Source organism: Phodopus roborovskii, unplaced genomic scaffold (assembly GCF_943737965.1).
Source record: "Phodopus roborovskii unplaced genomic scaffold, PHOROB, whole genome shotgun sequence".
Taxonomy (NCBI): domain Eukaryota; kingdom Metazoa; phylum Chordata; class Mammalia; order Rodentia; family Cricetidae; genus Phodopus; species Phodopus roborovskii.
In genome coordinates this window covers 31135359-31157543 of record NW_026126416.1, presented here as the reverse complement: position 1 = coordinate 31157543, position 22185 = coordinate 31135359, and the positions used below count along the sequence as shown (strand labels likewise).

The window sequence follows — 22185 nt, the reverse complement described above, 5'->3', positions numbered from 1 at the left end:
CCCTGGATGAGCATGGCCTTGGATTGAATCTCTAAGCTAAAAGTGCTAGAGAAAGCTGTGTGAAAGCACCTTATCCTGCCTCATTAGGGCTCAACCCCACACCCTGCTACTCGCACAGATCTGCTTCAACAGATGGCAAGAGGAAGGTGAGAGGGAAACAGATACCCGTTAAAGGTTCTGTGTACTCTCTAAGATGGCCAGCCCAGGTGGGGTGAAGCGCTGTCTCTTGAGTCAGGGGTATAGCTGATGCTATTGTTTGCTTTCTCTTTTCTAGAGGAGCCTCATTCAGAAATGAGATCTGAAAAATTTAAAATTACATGACCAGGGCTGCAGAGATGACTCAGCTGTTAAGAGCATGTACTTTGCTTGCAGAGGACCAGAGTTTGGTTCCCAGTACCCATATCAGGTGATTTGCAACTACCTACAACTCCAGCTCTGGAAATTTGATCCCTCTTCTGGTCTCTGTTGGCTTCTCCATACACTTGGCAGACACACACACAAACAAGATTAAATATTAAAAAAATTAGATTACCACATGAAATTTAAAAGAACCCCTCCCCAAATAAGATAAAATAAAAGGGGTTGGTAGGCTATTCCAGTCCAATCAGAGTTTTTCTTTCTTGAAATCGAATATGATCAAAGCAACTGACAAACTGTCACGGAACCTGCCAGATGACTCTTTGGCCTTGCCTCTCTTCTCAGCTCCTGAACTTTCCCTCCTTCCCTCATGGGCCCTGAGTCCATTCCTAGCAAACTAACAGGCCCAGGACTACTGGTCTGCAGACATCCTGGGCCCACTGAGCAAAGCCAAGTTGCCTGTCTCTGCCCACTGGTGGCCTGATGACCAAGCTTCATGGAGGTAAGTTACTTTGAACAACCCTGGAGAATTTCTGGACACACTGTGGAAAGCAAGGTCATAGGAATGAGCTATAGATTGTGGATCAAGAAAGGAAATCAAGGAAATATTTACTGTGTTTCTTTAACCTTTTATGCTCTTTCTAGGCCTTTGGTAAAACAGAAATTAGAGAGGTGGGTAAGAAAGTAAGGAAGTCCACCACAAACTTTGAAAAGAATTAAAATAAGCATTACATGAAAGCTAACCTTCTTTATTAGTAACTTTATTAACTTTGAATGAAAAATTATTAATTATAATGTTTTTCATTTGGTGTGTTATATTTAAGACAGAGGAGAAATTAAATATTTTAAAAATTACATTTGTGTATTTTGTGTACATGTGTGGGTGTACACATCACAGTATGTGTGGAGGTCAGAAGACAACTTGCAGGAATCAGTTCATTCCTTCCTCCACGTAGGTCTCAGGGATCAAACTTGGGTCAGCAGGCCTGGAGGCAAGCATCTTTACCTGCTGAAACATCTCCCCAGACCAGCTAAAGGTTTTAAATAGATTTCCGTGTTCTAAGACACCTTAAAACTAAGTAAAGGAAGTCAGTCTTCTAAACTTTAATGTTGTCACAGAGACTTAAAACAATAATTTACCATAAGAGGAGAAACCCACTAAAGCTCATCAAGAAATCCCAACACATGGACCCTGATGCTGACTTCATTTCCTCCCAAGTTTTGTTTATGAAACTGTTCAGTATTCTGATTGGTAGTTGTGTTTTGAGTTGGGATCGCTTTATGCAGGTTGGTCTGGAACTCAACATCCTCCTGCCTCCACTTCCCAAGTGTCAGAATTACTGGCCTGTGCCACCACAACCAGCTTGAGGTTGAGTTTTGTCATATGTAGTTCTTCACTATGATGATCAGGCTCTAACCTCCTCTACTGCAGGACCTTGAGGTTTACACATGCTCTGTTTTATCCTTAGCTACTGAAGCAAACAGCAACAAATATTTTGTTTACATTTTCTATAGACAAAATGCCATTGCCTTTTCATACTATACTCAGATCCCTTTAAATCCAAAGTCAGGGAAAAACTTTTCCTTAATAATAAAACAAAAGCTTGTATGACACTGAACTTGTTACTTCCACTATTCAAGCAGAGGCTGGAAATGGTGAAATCAACTAGTTTTGAGTCTCCCCTCCTGTGACACGGCAAACTCAGAGCATAGTGTAGTGTTCTTTTAGTTTAGGCAGAGCTGGCTCTGCCATATCACTTGTTTCTAAATGAGTTTTATTTTTAAAATAAGGTTTCACATAGCCCCAGACTTGCTGGTAACTAAGGCCTACCCTTGGATTCCTGGTCCTCCTTTTTGTTTCCTAAGAGCTGGGGTTCTAGGTGTGTTCCATCATGTCTAGCTTTTGGGGGTGGAGGTGAGCCAGGGTGGGCATGGTGGTGTCTTAGTCAGGTTTACTATTGCTGTAATAAAACACCATGACTAAAAGCAACTTGGGGAGGAGAGGGTTTGTTTTGCTTATGTAATGTCCACATCACAGTTCCATACTGAAGGAAGTCAGGGAAGGAACCCAAACAGAGCAGGAACTGGATGCAGACCATGGAGGGGTGCTGCCTACTAGCCTGCTTCTCATGGCTTGCTCAGCCTGCTTTCTTAGAGAACTAGGGCCACCAGCCCATAAGTGGCATTACACACAATGGGCTGAGCCCTCCCACATCATTTACTTATTTAAAAAATGCCCCACAGGCTTGCCTACAGCCCATTCTTATGGGGGTATTTTCTCAATTGGGATTCCTTTCTCTCAGATGACTCTAGCTTATGCCAATTTGACGTAAAATTATCCATCATCTTTGTAGCCCAAAGTGCTGAAACACAGGGCAATCTTCTTGCTTCAGTATCCCAAGTACTGGGATTACTGCAGGCAAGCCACCATATCAACTTAATGTTTGTTTTGAGGACAGTCCTGAGCTCAGAAGTACAGATTTGGAATTCACCTCTGTAGAGGCTTTACATGAAGTCATGGAATTACTCATTTGTTAAGAAGAAAGTATAGAGCTAAAAGAAAGCTGGAGAAGATAATCAGAATAGGAAGAGGAAGAGAAACTAGTCATAGCCAAAAAATCAGGATGGCAGTTCATTCAGGGGCCAAAGGATAGAATGAGATCAGGAGGATGAAGATGAAGAGTATGGTTAAAGAACAGAGATTCAGACAAGCTACCTCCAACACATCTGCTAGACCCTTCCACAGCAAGATAACTTTATACACCTAAGAATCTAGGAAGAACCAAAGGACAGTGAAATGTTTAATGTAATGCAGCTGCTTTCCTCTAAATTGTGTTTTAAAGTGTGTGTGTGTGTGTGTGTGTGTGTGTGTGTGTGTATTCATGGAGGACAGAAGAGTGTGAGTTGGAATTACAGGGATTTGTGAGTTTTGGTATCTGAATTCTAGTCTTCTAATACAGCAGTAAATGCTCTTAGCCACTGAGCCTTCTTTCCAGCCCTTCTCTCTGTAATACCTTCTTGTCTTTATCATTGAACTTACTTTTACCTGCATCTCTCCATTTTTTCTGCTTTTTGTTTAAAATGTATCTGCAAGATCCTGCCCCTCTCTCCTCTCACTCTGCCTCTCCATCCCTCTCTCTCAATGACAGTTCTCTCTGGTTGTCCTGGATCACTATATGGACTGGGCTGGCCTTGAACTCAGCCTCCCAAGTGCTGCTACTAAAGGCATGTTCCACTGTGCTGGGGCAGATCCTGTTTCTTTAATGATTTTCTGTGTTCCACAAGGTGTCACATGGTGGTCTTGTTGCTCCTATTGTCTGTTTTATGATTCTTCTGTTTCAAATTAGAATTCATGAGGGGCTCTGGTCTGTACAGGTCATCTTTTGCATTAGGTAACAATTGGGGCTGCTGGACAGACTATGGAATGGTCCAGAAGCCCATCTATGGTCTGGGAAAGGAAGTGGAAGCCACATGGTATATGTAGGCCTGACCTTTAGCATAGACTGTGGGAATGACAGTTGTTTTAATTAACATATTTAGTAGACACTGAAGAGAAATCTTAGTTTAAAAAGTCAAGTGTGCAAAGAGTAACATATAGAATTTTTTATGACATTGCTAACTATTGACTTTGAGTCTCCCAATGGGCTGCAAAGGAACTCAATTTATATTCTTTGAGCAATGATATCCACACATTACTCATCTTGTCAAGATGGTGTATCACACTGAAATCCATCCCTTCCCATCTGTCCCCTATTCTCTCCTAAACATATAAACATGTGTATAAACATGTGCATATCTTTCGCTAAACATATAGAAATGTTGGATAAAGTGCTAGTGACAATTAAGATTCTGTTTGTGGATAGTGAAATATTAAAAACAATGATTCCACCTTCAAAAGAATCCCCTCATTCTTTGTAAAGTCAAAATTGTAAAGGGGGAACCGGGTGTGCTGGCATACCTGTAATAACCCTGTATTTGGAAGGGGAAAGGCAGGACGATTTTGAGTTTGAGGGAAGCCAGGCTCTATATTGAGACCCTGTCTCAAACAAACAAAAAACTTAAGGAGAATGAAAAACACAGGAAGGACAAACAAAGCAACAAACAAACAAACAAACAAAAAACAAAGCAAAAAACCAGACAATCTCTTTACAATGACATAGCTAGAGACATGAGACATTAAGAAGCTTTTGCTACCTGGCTGTTAGGAAAGACTACAGAATATTCCAGGGGACTCGGAATGCAAATCTTGCATAAGGAGAGAGTAGTTTTCCAAACTACTACCATAGTTTTCCCCCTACTACCCAACATCCGTGACAATGAAACCAGACACACTGGCTAAAGACAGAGCTTTCTTAGATCCACCTGTCGAGAAGATTTAAGGCAGAGGAGGCAGAGCCCATCTGATGGTGACTGGAGTGGAGGAGATGCTGCACAATAAAGAGCCTGCAGTACTGATTCACTGCGGAGAGAACTCATGTGCATGCTGTTTCAAGAAGAAAACAACCTCAAATGTATGGACCTGCCTCCACTTTCATACAAGTCTTTCCTAAATAGGTAACCCAGGAAGAACTCACCTCACTCAAAAGTATTTAAAGAAACAAAGTAATTGGGCTGGAGCAATGGCTCAGTGATAAAGTGCTTGCCAGGCAGGTCCAAGGACCTGAGCTGGGTCCCCAGGATCCACATCAAAAGCCAAACGTGGAGGCATATCCTTGTAGCCCCAGCTTTAGAAAGGCAGAGACAAGGGAAGCTCTGGAATTACTGACTAGCCTGGCTAGCCTAACTGGTGAGCTTCAGAACCATGACACGCTGTCTTAAAGTGGACAGACTGCATTCCTGAGGATGATACTCAAAGTAGTCCTCTAGGCCGGCTCCCACATAAAAAAGAAACAAAAAATTGGCAACTATAAAATAAGAAAAAAATAAAATTGTCCAGAACAAAGGCAGAATTATGGCACCAGAAAGCATGAACAAGCAGGAAATGGAAAGGACAGCAAGGCCCTCCAATACCTGTCTAGGAGCTGTTTAGGAAGAGAAACTGGAAGCATAATGTAGAGGTTCATGCCTGTTACCATCACCAGGAGGCAGAGGGAGCAGGCTTGCCACTAACATAAGATACAGTGGAGGATGGGCACTTGGGCAGAGCTGGTACCCTGTGCTTATGAACAGCATCAGGTCCCACAGGTGGAAGCTGAAACAACTTTTGGTGGCTCTTTATCAAATAATAATGTCTTGTATGGCATATAATATAACATTCTGCAAAGCAGGATATTGTTCAGTGTAAAAATCAGGCTCAAATACCTCTCATTAAAAAAAAATCTAGGATAACATGTATCATAAAATTAACTATTTGGGCTGGAGAGATGACTCAGCAGTAAAGAGGACTAGTTCAATTCCCAGCAACCACATGGTGACTCACAAACATCAGTAATGAAATCTGGTGCCCTCTTCTGGCCTGCAGGCAGAACACTGTATACATAATAAATATTTTTTTTTTGAAATTAACTATTTAAAAATGTACAACCCAGTAGCTTTTAGTACATTTACAATGTTGTACAACAGCTACCTCTAGTTCCAAATGTTTTTGTCATCTCAAAAGGAAATCTCTTTTCCATTAAACAGTCATCCCCAATTTAACTTCTCCCATATGTCCTAGCACTAAGGAAATCTCTTTTCCATTAAGCAGTCATCCTCAATTTAACTTCTCCCATATGAGCAGTCATCCCCAATTTAACTTCTCCCATATGTCCTAGCACTAAATCTTTCTGTCTCTTAAGGATTTACCTATGTTGTCTATTTTTTTATGAACAAAATCATAAAATGTGATCTTTGCTTATTTGTTCTGGGGTTATTTTGTGGTGTTGGCAATTGAACCCAGGTCCTTACTAATTCTAGGCAGTACTCTAACCACTGAGCAACACTTCCAGTCCAGCATAATGATGTAGTGTGTACATGTGATATATATGCATGTATGTACATGTGTGAGTGTACATATGCACACACATGTATGAGGAGGCCAGTGGAGGAAGTTGTGTGTATTCTACCATTGTTCTCTTTAGTATCCTGAGACAGGCTCTTCTATTGCTTTCTGGCTAGGCTGGTGGCCAGCAAGCCCCAGAGCTATCTCTGTCTCCACCCTTGCCAACACTGAGGTTACAGGCATACATGGCCATACCTGTTTTTTTATACTGGTATAGGAAATCTGAACTCAGGTCTGTATACTTACACAGGAAGTACTCTAACTGAGCTCTCTTTACACTCCATAGGGTTTTGGGATTTTTGGTTGTTTGTTTTGTTTTGTTTTTCAGACAGGATCTCACTATATAGCTCCATATTGCTGTCTTGGAACTTACTATGTAGACCAGGTTGGCCTCTAACTCATAGAGATCTAGCTCCTGGGTGCTGGGATTAAAGGCATGTGCCACCACGCATGGCTCTATGTTCAACTTTTTGAGGAAGTACACAAATGGCTGCATTATTTTACATTCTCATTAACAATGTCCTATAGAAAATATGTATGGGTGTTTTGCATACATATGTCTGTGTACCTCATGTGTGACTGGTGCCTGCTTGCATGTCTGTGTTCCTCATGTGTGACTGGTACCACTGGAGCCAGAAGAAGGTACCTGGACTAGAGTTGTACATGGCTGTGAGCAGTCTTATGAGTGCTGAGAATAGAATCCAGGTCTTCTGGAAGAGAGCAGCAAGTGCACCTCTGAGCCCTCTCTCCAGTCCCCAGAAATGTACCTTTTAAAATGACACCAATCCTAGAGTGAAATTATATTTCATCGTGAGATATAATGAAACTAATAAATTCAAAATTCTCTTGGGAATTTCCATCATGGCTAAAAATACTGAACATCTTTGCATGTGTTTGCTGACCAACTACCTATCTGTTTTCTTTGGACAAATGCTTATTCAAGTTCTGTGTTCATTAAAAAAATGGTTGCTAATCTTTGTGTGTGTGTGTTGTGAGAGTTCTTTTATTCTGGATTCTAGAGCCTCACAAGAACTAGAATTTGCAAATAATTTCTTCCTTTATGTACTTTGTCTTTTACTTTGGGAAAGGAGGACTAAGAATAGTTTGTTTTCTTATTTACCTAGCTTTAATATCAGGAGAATGCTACTTCATATAAAGGGTCAGGAAGTACCACCCTATTTTCTGGGAGAATTTGAGAAGGATTAATATTAATTTGTTAACTGTTTGATAACATTAACAAGTGAAGTCATCTGGTCCTGGGTTTTACTTTGTTTTAATTATTTGATAAAAACCATTACTGGTTAATCTATTTACTTGTTGTAGGGATGTTCAGGTTTTCCATTTCTTCTTGAGTCAGTTTTAATAGTTGATATGTTTCTAGGACCATTCCTATTTCATCTAGGTTACACATTTGTTGCCATACAACTGTGCATAGTCATCTAAGATTTTTATTTATGTGAGGGCTGTAATAAATAAGACAATTTCAAATCTTAGTGATTTGACCCTTTTTTTTCTTTTTTAAAATTAATTTGGCTAATTAATTTTGGAGTGCCTCCACTCACTAAAGGCACTACTTTTATTTTAGGCCCCAGCTTGCCATGGACAATTCTCCTGCTTTAATATCCTAAATGTGAGATTACAGATGTGCACCTTCATGCTTGGCAAAGCTAACAAGCTGCACTTTTGATTGCACCGAATCTATTGATCTCTATTTCACTTATCTCCACTCTATATTTTCTTTCTTCTCTTAGCTTCAGGTTTAGTTTGTGCTTTCCCCATTCTTGTTCTTTAAGGGAAATTTAGACAGTTTATTTTTAATTTATGTATTTACTTATTGACTTGTTCTTGTGGCGCCCAGGGATCAAATGGTTCCCAGACCATTTAAGAGATCCCAGACAGGATCCCTTCATGTTGTCCAGGGTGGACTCAAATTCCCAGACTCAAGCAATCCTTTTGTCTTAAATTCCCAGGTAACTGGTAATATAGACACATGTCAAAGCACTAAGCTCTCTTTCTTAATTTTTAAGTTTTGTTGTTGATGCTGCTGGTTCTAGGAAATAAGTCAAGGGTTGTTATGTGCTAAGCAAGCATTCTACTACTTACTGGGTGGCACCCCATTTTAGTTTTTTTAATGTTATGTTTACAACTATACATTTACCATATAGTACTGCTTTTTATTATAAGTTTTGGTATGTTGTATTTTTTATTCATTAATCTCAAAGTATTCTCGAACTTCCTTTGACTCACTGGTTAGTTAAGAGTATGTTGTCTAATTTTCACATAATTGTGAATTTTTCATTTTGCTTATTATTGATTTCTAGTTCCATTCTGTAGTATCTGAGAAGACACTTTGTCTTAGTCACTGTTCTACTGCTGTGGTGAGACACCATTACCATGGCAACTCTTATAAAGGAAAGCATTTAATTGGGTCTTGCTTACATTCTGGGGTTTAGTTCATTAGCATGCTGGGAAGCATGGCAGCACATGAGCAGACATGGTGCTGGAGAGGTAGCTGAGAGCACTGCATCTGGGTCTGCAGACAGCAGGCAGGGGTGGGGGCTCAGCCTAGCCTGGGTCCTTGAAACCTCAAAGCTAACCCCCTGTGACACGCTTTCTCCAACAAGGCTATACCTCCTAATCCCTGCCAAGTAGCACCACTCCCTAATGACCAAGCATTCAAATCCATGAGCCTACAGAGGCCAATTTTATTCAAATCATCACACACTTCATGAGTTTAATCCTTTCAAATGTACTGAGATTTGTCTTGTCATTTAAAACATATGGTTTTAGAGAATGTTCCATGTACATTTGTCTATGGGATCATAAGTATGTGCTTAGGATGACCTAGATACTGCATTTCTAGGTATGTGTGATCCATAGGAAATAAAAAATAACCAATGAAACAGAAACTGGAAGTAAAAATTTCAATGCATAACTGGAGAAAATTGGTGAAGAGAGGAATGTACAACAAAATATGTAACTTTGATAGAGTATTTTCTTCTCCTGCTTTGGGTCTGTATTAAAAGTTGAAATAGTTTTCAATGAACTATGATGATAGAAAACATTACATTCACTGTATTATTTATTCTTAACTTTTTTCTTTTCTTTATTTATTTTAAATTATGTGTTTATGGGTTTGTCCAAATGAGTGCAGTTCCTGTAAAGGCCAGAAAAGGTGTTGGATTTCCAGAAGCTGTTGTTACAAGCCATTTGGAGTGGTGGTAGGAACTGAACTTGGATCCTCTACAAGAGCAGTATGTGTCCTTAACTGCTGAGCCATCTTTCCAAGAAGACATTATGATGTTTAGCTCTTTTAGGAATGAAATTCTATATCCTTGTGTATTGAAATGGGCAGTAAGAGAATCTTAACTAAGCTATTCTTTCCCAAAGGTATCCTCCAGGCCCCCCTCCAACTTCGATCCAGGCAACTATGTTGAAGTGAACGAGTCAACCACCCACACACCCTCAAAAGTGGTGATACAGGATATTACTATGGAGCTACACTGCCCACTGTGTAATGATTGGTTCCGTGACCCACTGATGCTGAGCTGTGGCCACAACTTCTGCCAAGCCTGTATCCAAAACTACTGGAAACTGCATGCAAAGGAAACATTTTGTCCTGAGTGTAAGATGCTATGCCAGTATAGCAACTGTACGTTCAACCTTGTGCTGGAGAAGCTGGTAGAGAAGATTAAGAAGTTACCCCTGCTCAAGGGCCATCCACAGTGCCCAGAGCACGGAGAGAACCTGAAACTGTTCAGTAAGCCAGATGGGAAACTGATCTGCTTTCAATGCAAGGATGCACGGTTGTCTATGGGGCAGTCTAAGGATTTCCTGCAAATCTCTGATGCTGTCCGTTTCTTCACGGTGTGTGAGACCTGGGCCATGAGCAATCCTTTAGGAAAACTCTTTTGGAGGGCTGCTTCTTTCTCCTGGCCTCACCCCTTTATTCAAATAATGAGAAAGCCTTGGAAAGTTCTTCTTTAGAGATGCTACATGTAGGAAAGGCATTATAAGGGAGCTATGGCTGATTCCTTCAGTCACACATGGGGTAAAGCATGAACAGAACAGAAAAGACTGTTCCTATTATAAAAGTTTCACACTTTGATGAAGTTTCAAATGAGTACAACAATAGGAAGAGTATGTGATAATGTTATTGAGAGCTAAGTTTTTGTCACACTTGTAATTCCTAAGTGTTTGGGATTTTTGAGAGGGTCGGGGGATGTGCAATGAAGGAAAGCTGTGATACTAGAACTGTGAACTCAGATGTAGTTATAGTAGCCTTCTCAAATCCCTGTATCTAGACAATAAGATGTCAAATTTAACTGTTTATGTTGCTTATTTTATTCACAAATTTTGTTTTGGTGGTGCTGGGGATTGAGCCCAGGGTGTAGTATAAGCAAAACAAGTATTATGCTACTGAGCTAATCCTCAGTCCTCATCACAATTCTCAAAAGAGACAGAAATTATGACACAGTGGAAGGTTAAGATGTTTTTGTTGCAAGAGTTTACTTGAGCAAACACAGACTTATTAGAGGAAAATGAGAAAGAACTCGGGGGTGGGGGAACTCCAAAGAAGGAACACTTCAGAGCTTATTTATTTCCTGGGACATCATGTCTTTGTATGTCTTTTTCACCACCCTTCCTCGTGTGTGTGTGTGTGTGTGTGTGTGTGTGTGTGTGTGTATGTGTGTGTGTGTGTGTGAGAGAGAGAGAGAGAGAGAGAGAGTCAGAGACAGAGACAGAGAGACAGTCAGAAACTGAGAGCATACAATTTGAAGGAGTTGATTCTTTTCTTCCATGATGTGGTTTCTGGAGACTGAACTCAGGTTGACAAGCTTAGGAATGAGTGCCTTTACCCACAGAGCCATCTCACCCATCCCAGCAATGAGCTAACTTTAAATTTAATAGTTCCTTATATTGAAATTTCTATGTTCAGATACTGGTGTGCCTTCTGTACTCTGACAGAATCTCTTCTGGAGTCAGGACTGGACTCCCCATTTGTTCACCCTGTCCTGTTCCACACCTGCCTACCTATGTTATTGACACAGCTCTTTTCCTGTTGAACAGAAGTCTCTTTGTGCGATGGACATGTGTGTGCATGCATATGGAGGCTGGAGGAAAATTTCAGGTTGTACCTTAAGTACTTACCCACCTTGTTTTTTGAGGCAGGGTTTGTCACAAAGATGTGGGATTTCAGATTAGGCTAGGATGGCTATTTGGCCAGCAAGTCCCAGGGATCTGTCTGTCTCCGTCTCCCCATCACTGGACTTAAGTGTGTGCCACAGTGCCCAGCCTTTTACATAAGTGTTGGGATCAAACTCAGGTCTCACATTTATGTGGCAGGCACTTTATTAACTGAGCCATCGTTTCTCCAGCCCCTGGGGATGTGCTTTGTTCTCTTTATCTCCAAAATTGCCATGGGTTAATTCTATTTAGTATTTCTAGGAGGAGCTTGCCATCTATCAGAGCCAACTTCAGACAAGCCTGAAGGAGCTTCAGTCTCTCAGAACTATGCAGAAAGATGCTATTGCTGCTTACAAGGTGAGGGGCAGGGGAAAGGGCTTATGAAGCAGAGCTAGAATATACCCTTCCTGTAACTCCAGCTATATCAATATACTAAATGGTGCCTAGACAATAGAATTATTACTATTTCACTGCAGGATAGGAAGAAATATATGGTGGGAAAAGTTCCTAATATTTCACCGATTGAACAGATTAGCTTTGGTTCTAACATCTTTTGATGGTTAAGCCATTAGGTGAACAATGTGGTATTTCGATCTGCTTGTTCTGCCCTTTCAAATATGGCAAAATAAAGGCTTTACCAGTAAAACCTACCAAAGACTGCTACATCCAAAGAAATGCCATTATTTCCTTTGAGTTTATAACCAGGTATCTCTGAACCATGAACTCTCAGATTATATTTCCCCCTCTCTGATATATCTTCCCTAACTGCTCCCAAACTATGTAAATCTGTTGATTATGCATGCCTATCTATTTTAGACTACACAGAAGTGCTAACAATACTAATAGTAAAGATTTAGCAAATCACGCTGGAGAGATGGCTCAGGTTGAGAGTACTGGCTGCTCTTCTAGAGTTCCTGAGTTCAATTTCCAGCAACCACATGGTGACTCACAACCATCTATAGTTGGGTCTGATGCCCTTTTCTGGCATAAATGCATGCACACAGATAGAACACTCGTATACAACAACAAGAGAAAGGTAAAAGAAAAAGGATGTGCTAAATCAGTATCTATCTAGGTTAGGAGCTAAATTGGAACTTCAGTTTTTTCATTATTTACTCTATATAGGAGAGATCTCTTTGGCATTTGGAATCTAGAAAAATATGTAGCCTCAGGGGAACGATAGATGGACTTAAGGAATTTTGTTACTATTTCCTAATTCAGATACTACAGTCAATATTCATTCAACAAATATTTATTGAATGGGTCAAGGTATTAGAATCCCACACGAGAACCTGAGTTTGAGAAACAGGATTAAATAATCCAATAATACCAATAAAATAACAATAGTGACTAGTACTATATGATGGGAAAATATAGTAACAACGAGAGATCTAAGTGGAAAGTCTAATTTGGGTTGTGGAGGGATAAGCTCTGAAGAAGCCACTTGAGCTGGAGATGTACTCAGTTGGTAAAATATTTGCCTAGCACACATGAGGCCCTGGGTTTTATCACCAATATTAAATAAAGTGGGCACAGTGGCACACACTTGTAATTCCAGCACTCAGGAGGTAGAAGAAGGAGGATCAGAAGTTCAAGGTCATCTTTGGCTACATACTGAGTTCTAGGCTAGCCTGGGACACAGGAGAACCACTCTCAACTTTTCTTTAAGGACTGAAGGATGAATAACTTAACAACATGAATTGGGTGAAGGGAATATGAAACAAACAGCCTTGAGAAAAGTGTTGTAGGGATAAAGATACAAGGGAAAGTCCAGAAATAGGAGGTTAAACAGAAAAGTGTCCAATAAAGCTAGAGCATGCTAAGCAAGGCATACCTAAGAGGCAGATATGGCCCAGTCAGGCATGTCTTTGTATGGAAGACATTAAATATTTTGAATACTTGAATTCTTGGATACTTGATCTCGTCACATGAGAAATAAAAAGCTGTAATCAAGACACAGTTTAATCTCATTTTGAGAATGTCTGGTTGCTGTGTGGAAAATGGGTTAGAGAGATCATATGGTTGGTTAGAAAACTGTTGCAGATTAGTATGCCAAGAACAATGGCACTTGACTGCACTAAAGAGCAGTTTATGCACAGAGATAAAAAAAAAAGAGCCTATGGTAGGTAGGAAACTACATTGTGGTGATTGATTAGATAAGAGGAATGAATAGCAATATCAGATTTGGGTAGAAGAGTCTGGAGCCCAAAAGCTGGAGAAAAGCTGTCAGTATTAGATGGTATCTAAACCTGTATGGGGAGGGCAGGTGGAGAGACTGCCTATAAAGTGTGGACTGAGCTTAGGATAGAATGTTAACTAATTTTAATATTTAAAATGTCATTAGAGGAAGTGGAAATCATGAGAAAGGTCGAAGGGAAACTGGAAACACATGGGTTAGAAGGACAGTTAACACTATTTTAAGAGCATGATAATGATTATCCATAGGATCTAAGTTACATAAGACAGGCCATGAAGAAAGAAGCTGATTAATAGAAACAGAAGGGGTCAATGATTACAAACTTACTTTGCTGTTTTTTTGAGACAGGGTCTCTCCATGTATCCCCGGCTATCTTGGAACTTACTATGTAGACCAGGATAGCCTCAAACTCATAGAGGTCTGCCTGATTTTGTCCCCTGCCCCCTCCACCAAGGGCTGGGATTAGAGTCAGGAACCACTACGCCCAAGTTGAATACAAACTTTCACCGAGATTCAACAGTGCTGCAGTAGGGGGCAAGTGAACTTGGAGCAAAAGAGTCATTTTGGAGATGAGACATTTTCTGGGAATAATAAAACTCTATGTGTGATTGGAAATAAGTAGAGAAAGCTGTAAGCCATTAGAAATGAAGACAATGAGAAACTGAGAAGCTAGGATATAGAGGTCACCAGGGAGGAAGCTGTGGACACATACACACACACACACACACACACACACGCACGCACGCACGCGCGCACACACACACGCACACACACCTCGCATGTGCAAGCTGCAAGTATCACAATTATCAATTTAGCACTTTACACGTTGTTCATATCCTGTTTCTTTTATGTTGTCCTAGCAGTAATAGCAGTTCTAGTTTTGAAAAGACAATTCTGTATGGCCCTAGTTTAACAGCATCATTTGGTAGATACTGTTTTGCCAATCTAGGAAGATATTGTTAGTATTAATTTTAGAATGTTTAGTCAGGTGCTGGTGGTGCCTTTAATCCCAGCATTCCAGAGGCATAGGCAGGCAGATTTCTGAAGGACTGCCTGGTATACAGAGTGAGTTTCAGGGCAGCTAAACGTACACAGAGAAATCCTGTCTTGAAAAACTAAATAATAATAATAATAACAATAATAACAACATTGTTTTAGAATGTTTTATTGACTCCACAACATTATTTAATAGAGCATTGGTTATTGTACGAGCACTGAGAAAAAAATTGAAAACTTTTCCTTTTTCAACATTAAACTAGCTGGGAAAGAAGGAATAAGCCTTCCAAAGGGCTCTGTTTGGTAGGGTTGAATGTTGATGCTAAGCAGCCATTTGTATGAAATTTTTCAAGGTGTGTTGTGTGATGTGAGCCCCTGTCTCTAAGTGCTAGTCTCAATAGTAATCGTGGTGATGATTATGGAGGTTTCCAGGACAACAAGATACAACTGCAACAACACCTTTCCTTGGAGTTTCTAAAGCTGCATCAGTTCCTGCATAACAAAGAAAAGGACATTCTAAATGACCTCCGGAATGAGGGCAAAGTTTTGAATGAGGAGATGGAGATGAATTTGAATCAGCTTCAGGAACAGTGTCTTCTTGCCAAAGACATGCTGATGAACATTCAGACACGGATGGAACAGCAGAATCCCTTCAACTTCCTCAAAGTGAGATTCCACACCAATTTGATTATGGGTACTCTTGAAGGAGGGAAGAGGGCTTGGGATTGTGGAGGGAAGGAAAGCAAAGCCTAACCAAGACAACTCAACCCAACCCAACCCAACCTAGCCAGCCCACTGCAGTGCTTTAAGGGAAATGTAGCTGCTTTTGTTCTATGATCAGTGGAAAGCTGTGCTTTCATCTTCCCATGAAACATGATTAGTACAATTTCATCAATAATGTTATACGAATCAATAGTTTTATTTTCCCATAAAGAACTTTGTAGCCAGAGTTACAGTTATTTTTCAAAATTATGTCTCTGATAGCCTTTGCTGAGTTTTGGGCTTAAAGAAATCATAAACTGAACTATTTAAAAATCTTTTTGTCAAACTTTGTACCTGAAGTGTCACCTCTAAAGCAATACTAGTGATCACTTTAGTACTCACACATTTCGTTACCCTTGGCACTGGAATTGCTTCTGATATTTTCTTATGGGAGTTTTTGGAAGTGCTCACTTTAAAAAAAAAAAAAAGTTGACCTTAACTATGGACTTACTGGCTCCTCTTCTGACTCTTATAAGAGCTGGACTCATAGAAATCAGTGGTTTGCAAATGAGAGGACAGTTTATCACAGGTTAAATTGGGGTGCTGATTATAGAAAGCCTATGGAGGATGAAAATTGTTGTTGGAGATGGACTGAAGACCACTTGCACAGGAAGCCAGGATTTATGATTAAACCTGGATGGTGATCAGAATAACCAGACAGATTTCAAGAGATGATAAACAGGCACCTGACAGCTCTGTTTCTCCTTTTCTCTTTTAGGACATCACAAAGCTCTTAGATAGGTAAGTGCTTTTCCATGGAACTCTATTCCCTTCCTTTTGCCCCTGGAGGATGTCTAAAAAATAAACTATTTGTGTCCCTTACAGCATGGAGAAAGGAATGAGGGCACTCTTACCCAGACAGCTTATCTCCAAAAAACTGAGCCCAGGCCGCTTCAAAGGTCCCATCCAGTATATGATCTGGAGGGAAATGCAGTCCGTTCTCTGTCCAGGTATAGTGGCAAGTAGCTACTCATTCCTATGGCCCCTAATCTACATTTCATCTGTGGGGCCTCTGCTGTGACCCAAATTAGGTCTTCAGCTTGAGACGGATGGAGATAGACTTGGGTGGAGTTTTAAGATTTATGTCTGTATTTTATGTACGTGAGTGCTCTGTCTACATGTACTCCTGCATGGCAGAGAGGGCATCAGATCTTATTGTAGATGGTTGTGAGCCAGCACATGGTTGCTGGGAATTGAACTCAGGACCTCTGGAAGAGCAGCCAATGCTCTTAACTGCTGAGCCATCTCTCCAGCCCTTTGGTGGAGTTTAGTCAAAAAGACCTTTTCTTTTTCTCCTGCTGCTATGATCTAAGAATATATATAGAAATGACCACAATGTTATCCTGTTTTCTACATCAGCTGTATGATTCTCTTAAGTGTCTTTGCTCTGAAGGCATTTTCCATACAAACTCCTTGTATATATTTAGAGTCTTTATAGGTCTTTCAGTGCTTGATAGAGCACAACATCACAAGAGAGTGTTAGAGATCATCAGTGCTTTGGCAAAGACCAGTTCTTCAGAAGAAAACCATATCTAATTTCAGTCGATAATATCTAATGAGCACACTTTTGTGTTCTTGTAAATATCAAAGAAATAAAGAGGTCAAAATAACACAAGTGATATTTCAAGAAAAAGAAATAATATTCTAGATAAGATGTGTATAGGAATAAACGTTTAGATAGCTTTTGCAAAAAATCCTATAGATATTATTATTGTTTGTTATTAACTTAGTTAAAATCATAAATCTATCCTGGTCACATTTTCAGGGGACTCACACTGAAAGAAAAGAACTTTAATGAAATGTAATAGAGCAGAATCTGCCAAGTTTACCTATATATATATATATATCCAGTGTATAAACACTGGATATATATATATTTTAATAAACAAATAAATATCTCTGTGATGAAGTTATAGCTAGATAGGGCCTGGGGAGATGGTTTGGTGGATAAAGTGCTTGCTGAACAAACGTGAGGACCTGAGTTTTGATCCCTAACACCTATGTAAAAAGTGAGACATGGTGGCACACAACTGTAACCCAGCACTGGGGATGGAGTTGGGGGAAAATGTAGACTTTAGAAGGCTTGCTGGGCAGCCAGTCTAGTTGACTGAGTGAATTCCAGATTTCAGTGAGAAACCTGTCTCAAAAGTGATTAAGGAGATACCCAAAGTGGACCTCTGATCTCTGCATGTACAAGTACATGCATAGTCATACCTGTGTACACAAATACGTGCACATACACACATACACACACACATTCACACATGTCTTTTTTTGCAGTCAGTTCTTTCTGTATAGCTCTAGCCCTGAATGTTTGCTAAACTGCTCTATTTCACTTTGAATGAGTCTTATTATAGTACTGTGTGTCTAGATTTTTGTACTTACCACAGCACTTTCTTTGACTCACCTATGCAAATACATATGGCAATACTTTTGTTTAATGGATGGGCTATTAAGAATAAAGTTGTGTCAATCTGTTTACAAATCCATTACAAAACAGATTACAAATCTGTTTAGAAATGGTAGGAAAAATACCATTTTTTTCCTACATTCTTGACAAAATTTGGTATTGTCAGTCTTTCCAATTTTAACTATTAACCTTAAGAATAGTAACATTTCATCACTGTTTTAATGTATGTATCTCTAATGTCTAATCCTGATGAACGTCTCACCACATGGTTCTCTGCCATTCCTATGAGATATATTCACTCTTTTGACTACACTTTTGTTGGATTGTTTTAACATTGAATTATAAAGGGACAAGTCTGTTATCAATCATGTTTGCTATACAAGAATTCAAAGAAACAAAACAGTGTGTGTCTGTATATGAGTTTGTTCTCCTGAGTGTGGCTGTCAACAGAGGCCAGAAAAAGGTATTATATCCCTTGGTACTAGAGAGACAGGCAGTTGTGAGCTGCCTGACATGGGTGCTGGAAACAGAATTCTTCTGCAAGAGTAGTGCTCTTAACTTTTGAGCCATCTCTCCAGCCACAGATTGCTTTTTTGATGGTTCGTTTTTTTATTTAAGGTTTTTGAGATAGAGTCTTTTGTAGCCCAGATTGACTGAGAGTTCTGAGAGTTCTGTTAGCTCCCCATCCTGTTGTTTCTACCTCTCAAGTGTTAGGATTATAGGCATGAACCTGATATAAAACATTAAACAACAACAACAGCAAAACCATGATCTAATTATGTTGCTCATGCTGGCTTTGAAATTAGGATCTTTCCATCTCAACCTCCTAGGTGCCAGAATTTTTGGTTTGTGCTACAGTTCCAACTGAATTTTAATTGACACATGGTATTTGTCTGTATTTATAGGATGTAATATAATATCCAATACATGTATATAACATTTAATAATCAAATCATGGTAATAAGTATTTATATTTCCTCAAACATTTATCATTTCTATGTACTGAAACTTTTGAACTCTTTTAGTTGCTTAAAATATATATAATAAAGCCTGGGGATATAGCTCAGTAATAGAGTGCTGGCTTCTCCCTGGGCTCAATCTCCAGCATTGCCAACAAAACAAAACTGCTGAGGAAAAAAATATGTATGTATATATGTACATATATATGTATATATGTATATATATGTGTATATGTATATATGTATATATACATATATATATATATATATAGTAGATTATGATTACTATATTTTGCTATAAAACTCCAAAATTAACATCTATTTCACTGTAGTTTGGTATCTGTTATCCAGTATCATTCTACCCTGTCCTTCCCTATCTTTCCTAGCCTCCAAATGATCACTAGTCTATTCTTATGATGTAAATTTCCTTAGCTTTTACACATTTAAAAAGTCTTCACCTGTCATGGAATTCTATTATTGTAAAATACAATATAAATTAATTACTTACAAACGTGAAATTAAAGATTGTTTACAAAGTACAAACCTGGTTTTGTAATTACCAGATTCAAATGACATAAAGTTACTTGGTTAGATTACCATAAAAATTTCTCAATGTTTGCTTTCACTGCCTGTATTATCTTGTCTCAGGCTGGTAACCACATAATGTGTGGACTCCATTCTGAAGAGCAGTGGCACATACCACTGATGGGGGGGATGTCCTTCTGTATGCTGTGAATATATGTTTCTCTTATTGATGGTGAATAAACTGTTTTGGCCAATAGACAGGCAGGATGTAGCCAGGTAGGAAGTTTGGACTTCTGGTAAGCCAAGGCCATGTTGAGATACACAGATTAATACTTACAGGTTAATAATTAAGAGAGAGCTAGCCAGTAAGAAGCCTGAGCTATTGTCCAAACAGTTTATAATTAATATAATTATATTATTTGGGACTAAACAGCTGCAGCACTGGGTGGAACAGAAACTGCAGTCTACACACCACTCTGGAGCTCCAATGTTAAACCAAATATAATCTCTACCAGGTATACCAGTCTTCCCTAGCTCTAATAGATAGTCTCTCACACACAGGCAACTAACTGCATTTAATCTACCTTTCCCCTTCTCTGTTCAGCCAAAGCATACATCTCCTATGTTATATCCCCACTGAGACACTCTCCTTAGTTAGGTTTCCTAGGACAACCTCACCTAATTTTACCCCTTTGGTAGTAGTTCAGGTTCACATTATTTGTATTGTTTCCTTCAGTAGAACATAACTCTCTTCAGAGCAAAGGCTGATTTTATCCCTAATATAAAAAGGCCTAGAAATAGCAACATGGATATCAAGCAATAGAAAGTATATGAGAAACTTCCTGACTAAGGGTTTATGCATACTGGGATGAAAACACAAGTATTTATGTTAGTATTATTTCTTACTATGGAAAATTGCATTCACTTCCTTTCCCTTCTTCCCTGATATCTCATTTTCTTACTAGGCCTATCTCAATTAACTCTGGATCCCAAAACAGCTCATCCAAATCTGGTACTATCCAAAAGCCGGACAAGTGTGTGTCATGGTGATGTTAAGCAGGTAATGCCTGATGATCCAGAAAGGTTTGATTCAAGTGTGGCTGTACTGGGCTCAACAGGCTTCACCTCTGGAAAGTGGTACTGGGAAGTAGAAGTAGCGAAGAAGACAAAATGGACAGTTGGAGTCGTCAAAGAGTCCATCATTCGGAAGGGGAGCTGCCCTCTGACTCCTGAGCAAGGATTCTGGCTTTTAAGACTAAGGAACCAAACTGATCTAAAGGCTCTGGATTTGCCTTCTTGTAGTCTGAAACTGGGTGATCTCAACAGGGTGGGCATCTACCTGGATTATGAGGGAGGGCAGATATCCTTCTATAATGCTGCAACCATGACCCATCTTTACACCTTCAATAGTCTTTTCATGGAGAAACTTTTCCCCTACTTCTGCCCCTGCCTTAATGATGGTGGAGAGAATAAAGAACCATTGCACATCGTACATCCACAGTAATTAGTCATACTATTGTATAAATTCAGAGCGTTATTAAAGTATTGAAATAGTTTACCAATTTCACTGGATTCTCTTTCCAATTTATGGGGAATTCTGACATAATGAAAGCAGGATCCACAAACTGAGCTACATTTCAGTTTCCTGCATGGATTTTGCTGGAGCCTTTCAAGATAACATTCTACTTCTCTGGGGTCTTCTAAGACATAGGAGTTTTCCTGAGTATGATGCTCATGTCTTGTTTCTGGAGCAAGCTGCAACTTGATTTTGTGATGCCTGGACACCCTTTTTGAATGTGCTGCCAACATGATGAGTCTCTGAGAGGACAGATTTTTCACATCTGCACTTTTCCTCCTGTTTAATTATCTTCCCCCACCCCTGCTGCTGTGATTTAATTGTAAAATTTCATCTCATTTCTTTTCCAAAACATGCTACTGTAAATTTGAAAATTTGCTCCAGAGACTTAAAGTAGAAAATGGCCTGAATTAGCTTATAATTAATTAGCTTATAACTAATCATGTTTTCCTGAATTCATGCAGCATACTTTTTAGCCTAGCAAATCATTAGTTTTTTTTTTTTGTCTTTTCAGTTTTTTCCTGATTTATTAGTGAGAGATACCTGCTTCTCCTATATTAAAATATATCCATGTTTCCATCTGCTCTGACTCTCCTTTTTCATCAGTACTGTCTATATTTCAAATAACAGCATTTTTCATCCTACTCTCTTCAACATGTTTGTTCTCTAACTTGCTACTTCTTTCTAGGTTTAGAGTTCTTGATATCCTAAGTACTTTTGATGAAATGGCCCTAGTTCCCTTCTTTGGAATTCCACGTCTAAAATTGTTTTTTTTTATAGAGCATGTACACATTTATAACAGGTGATTTTGGTAAATAGCATGACAGAATTAAAAGGCTACATTTAAAATTTCCCATTTTTCTAAACAAAATATCTTATTTTTATTTATGTGTATGTGTGTGTATCTGAGTGTGTGCCCCATGGATGCAGGAGCCAGTGGAATACCAAAGAGGATGCTGTATACCTTGGTGCTGGAGTGCTAGGTAGTTGTGAGTGGCCTGATGTGGCTGCTGGAACCAAACTTGGGTCCTCTGAAAGAGCAGTACATGCTCTAAATCATTGAGCCATGTGTCTAGCCCCTTACTATGTCTTTTAATGACTTCATTTCAACCAGAATGTGATGAGGACTCATTGTGAGCCTGGAACTTTGCTTAGTGCTGTCACTGTCTCCCTTCTTCTCCCCTATAAACTAATGTACTTTCTTAGTTATTTCTAAAAATACACAGTACTTAAGGC

At 39.3% G+C, this 22185-nt stretch overlaps 1 protein-coding gene across 2 annotated transcripts; it reads left to right on the top strand.

The window, feature by feature from the left end:
* Nucleotides 1-659: 659 nt before the first annotated feature.
* Nucleotides 660-20940, top strand: Trim69 (tripartite motif containing 69). 2 transcript variants are annotated; one of them, XM_051183543.1, is made up of 7 exons: nt 660-859; nt 9728-9962; nt 11777-11881; nt 15142-15383; nt 16198-16220; nt 16305-16429; nt 20339-20940. In XM_051183543.1, the coding sequence occupies exons 1-7, from the start codon at nt 854-856 to the stop codon at nt 20875-20877; spliced, it is 1275 nt and encodes a 424-aa protein (XP_051039500.1). In that variant the 5' UTR covers nt 660-853; the 3' UTR covers nt 20878-20940. The 2 variants fall into 2 exon arrangements, with proteins under 2 accessions (XP_051039500.1, XP_051039499.1); XM_051183542.1 differs by having other exon boundaries at nt 9728-10204; nt 11786-11881; nt 15150-15383.
* Nucleotides 20941-22185: the final 1245 nt, after the last annotated feature.

Coding starts and splice junctions, on each gene's coding strand:
- Trim69 (XM_051183542.1), top strand. Junction 15,384..16,197: donor ATCCCTTCAACTTCCTCAAA/GTGAGATTCCAC, acceptor TTTCTCTTTTAG/GACATCACAAAGCTCTTAGA. Junction 16,221..16,304: donor ATCACAAAGCTCTTAGATAG/GTAAGTGCTTTT, acceptor TGTCCCTTACAG/CATGGAGAAAGGAATGAGGG.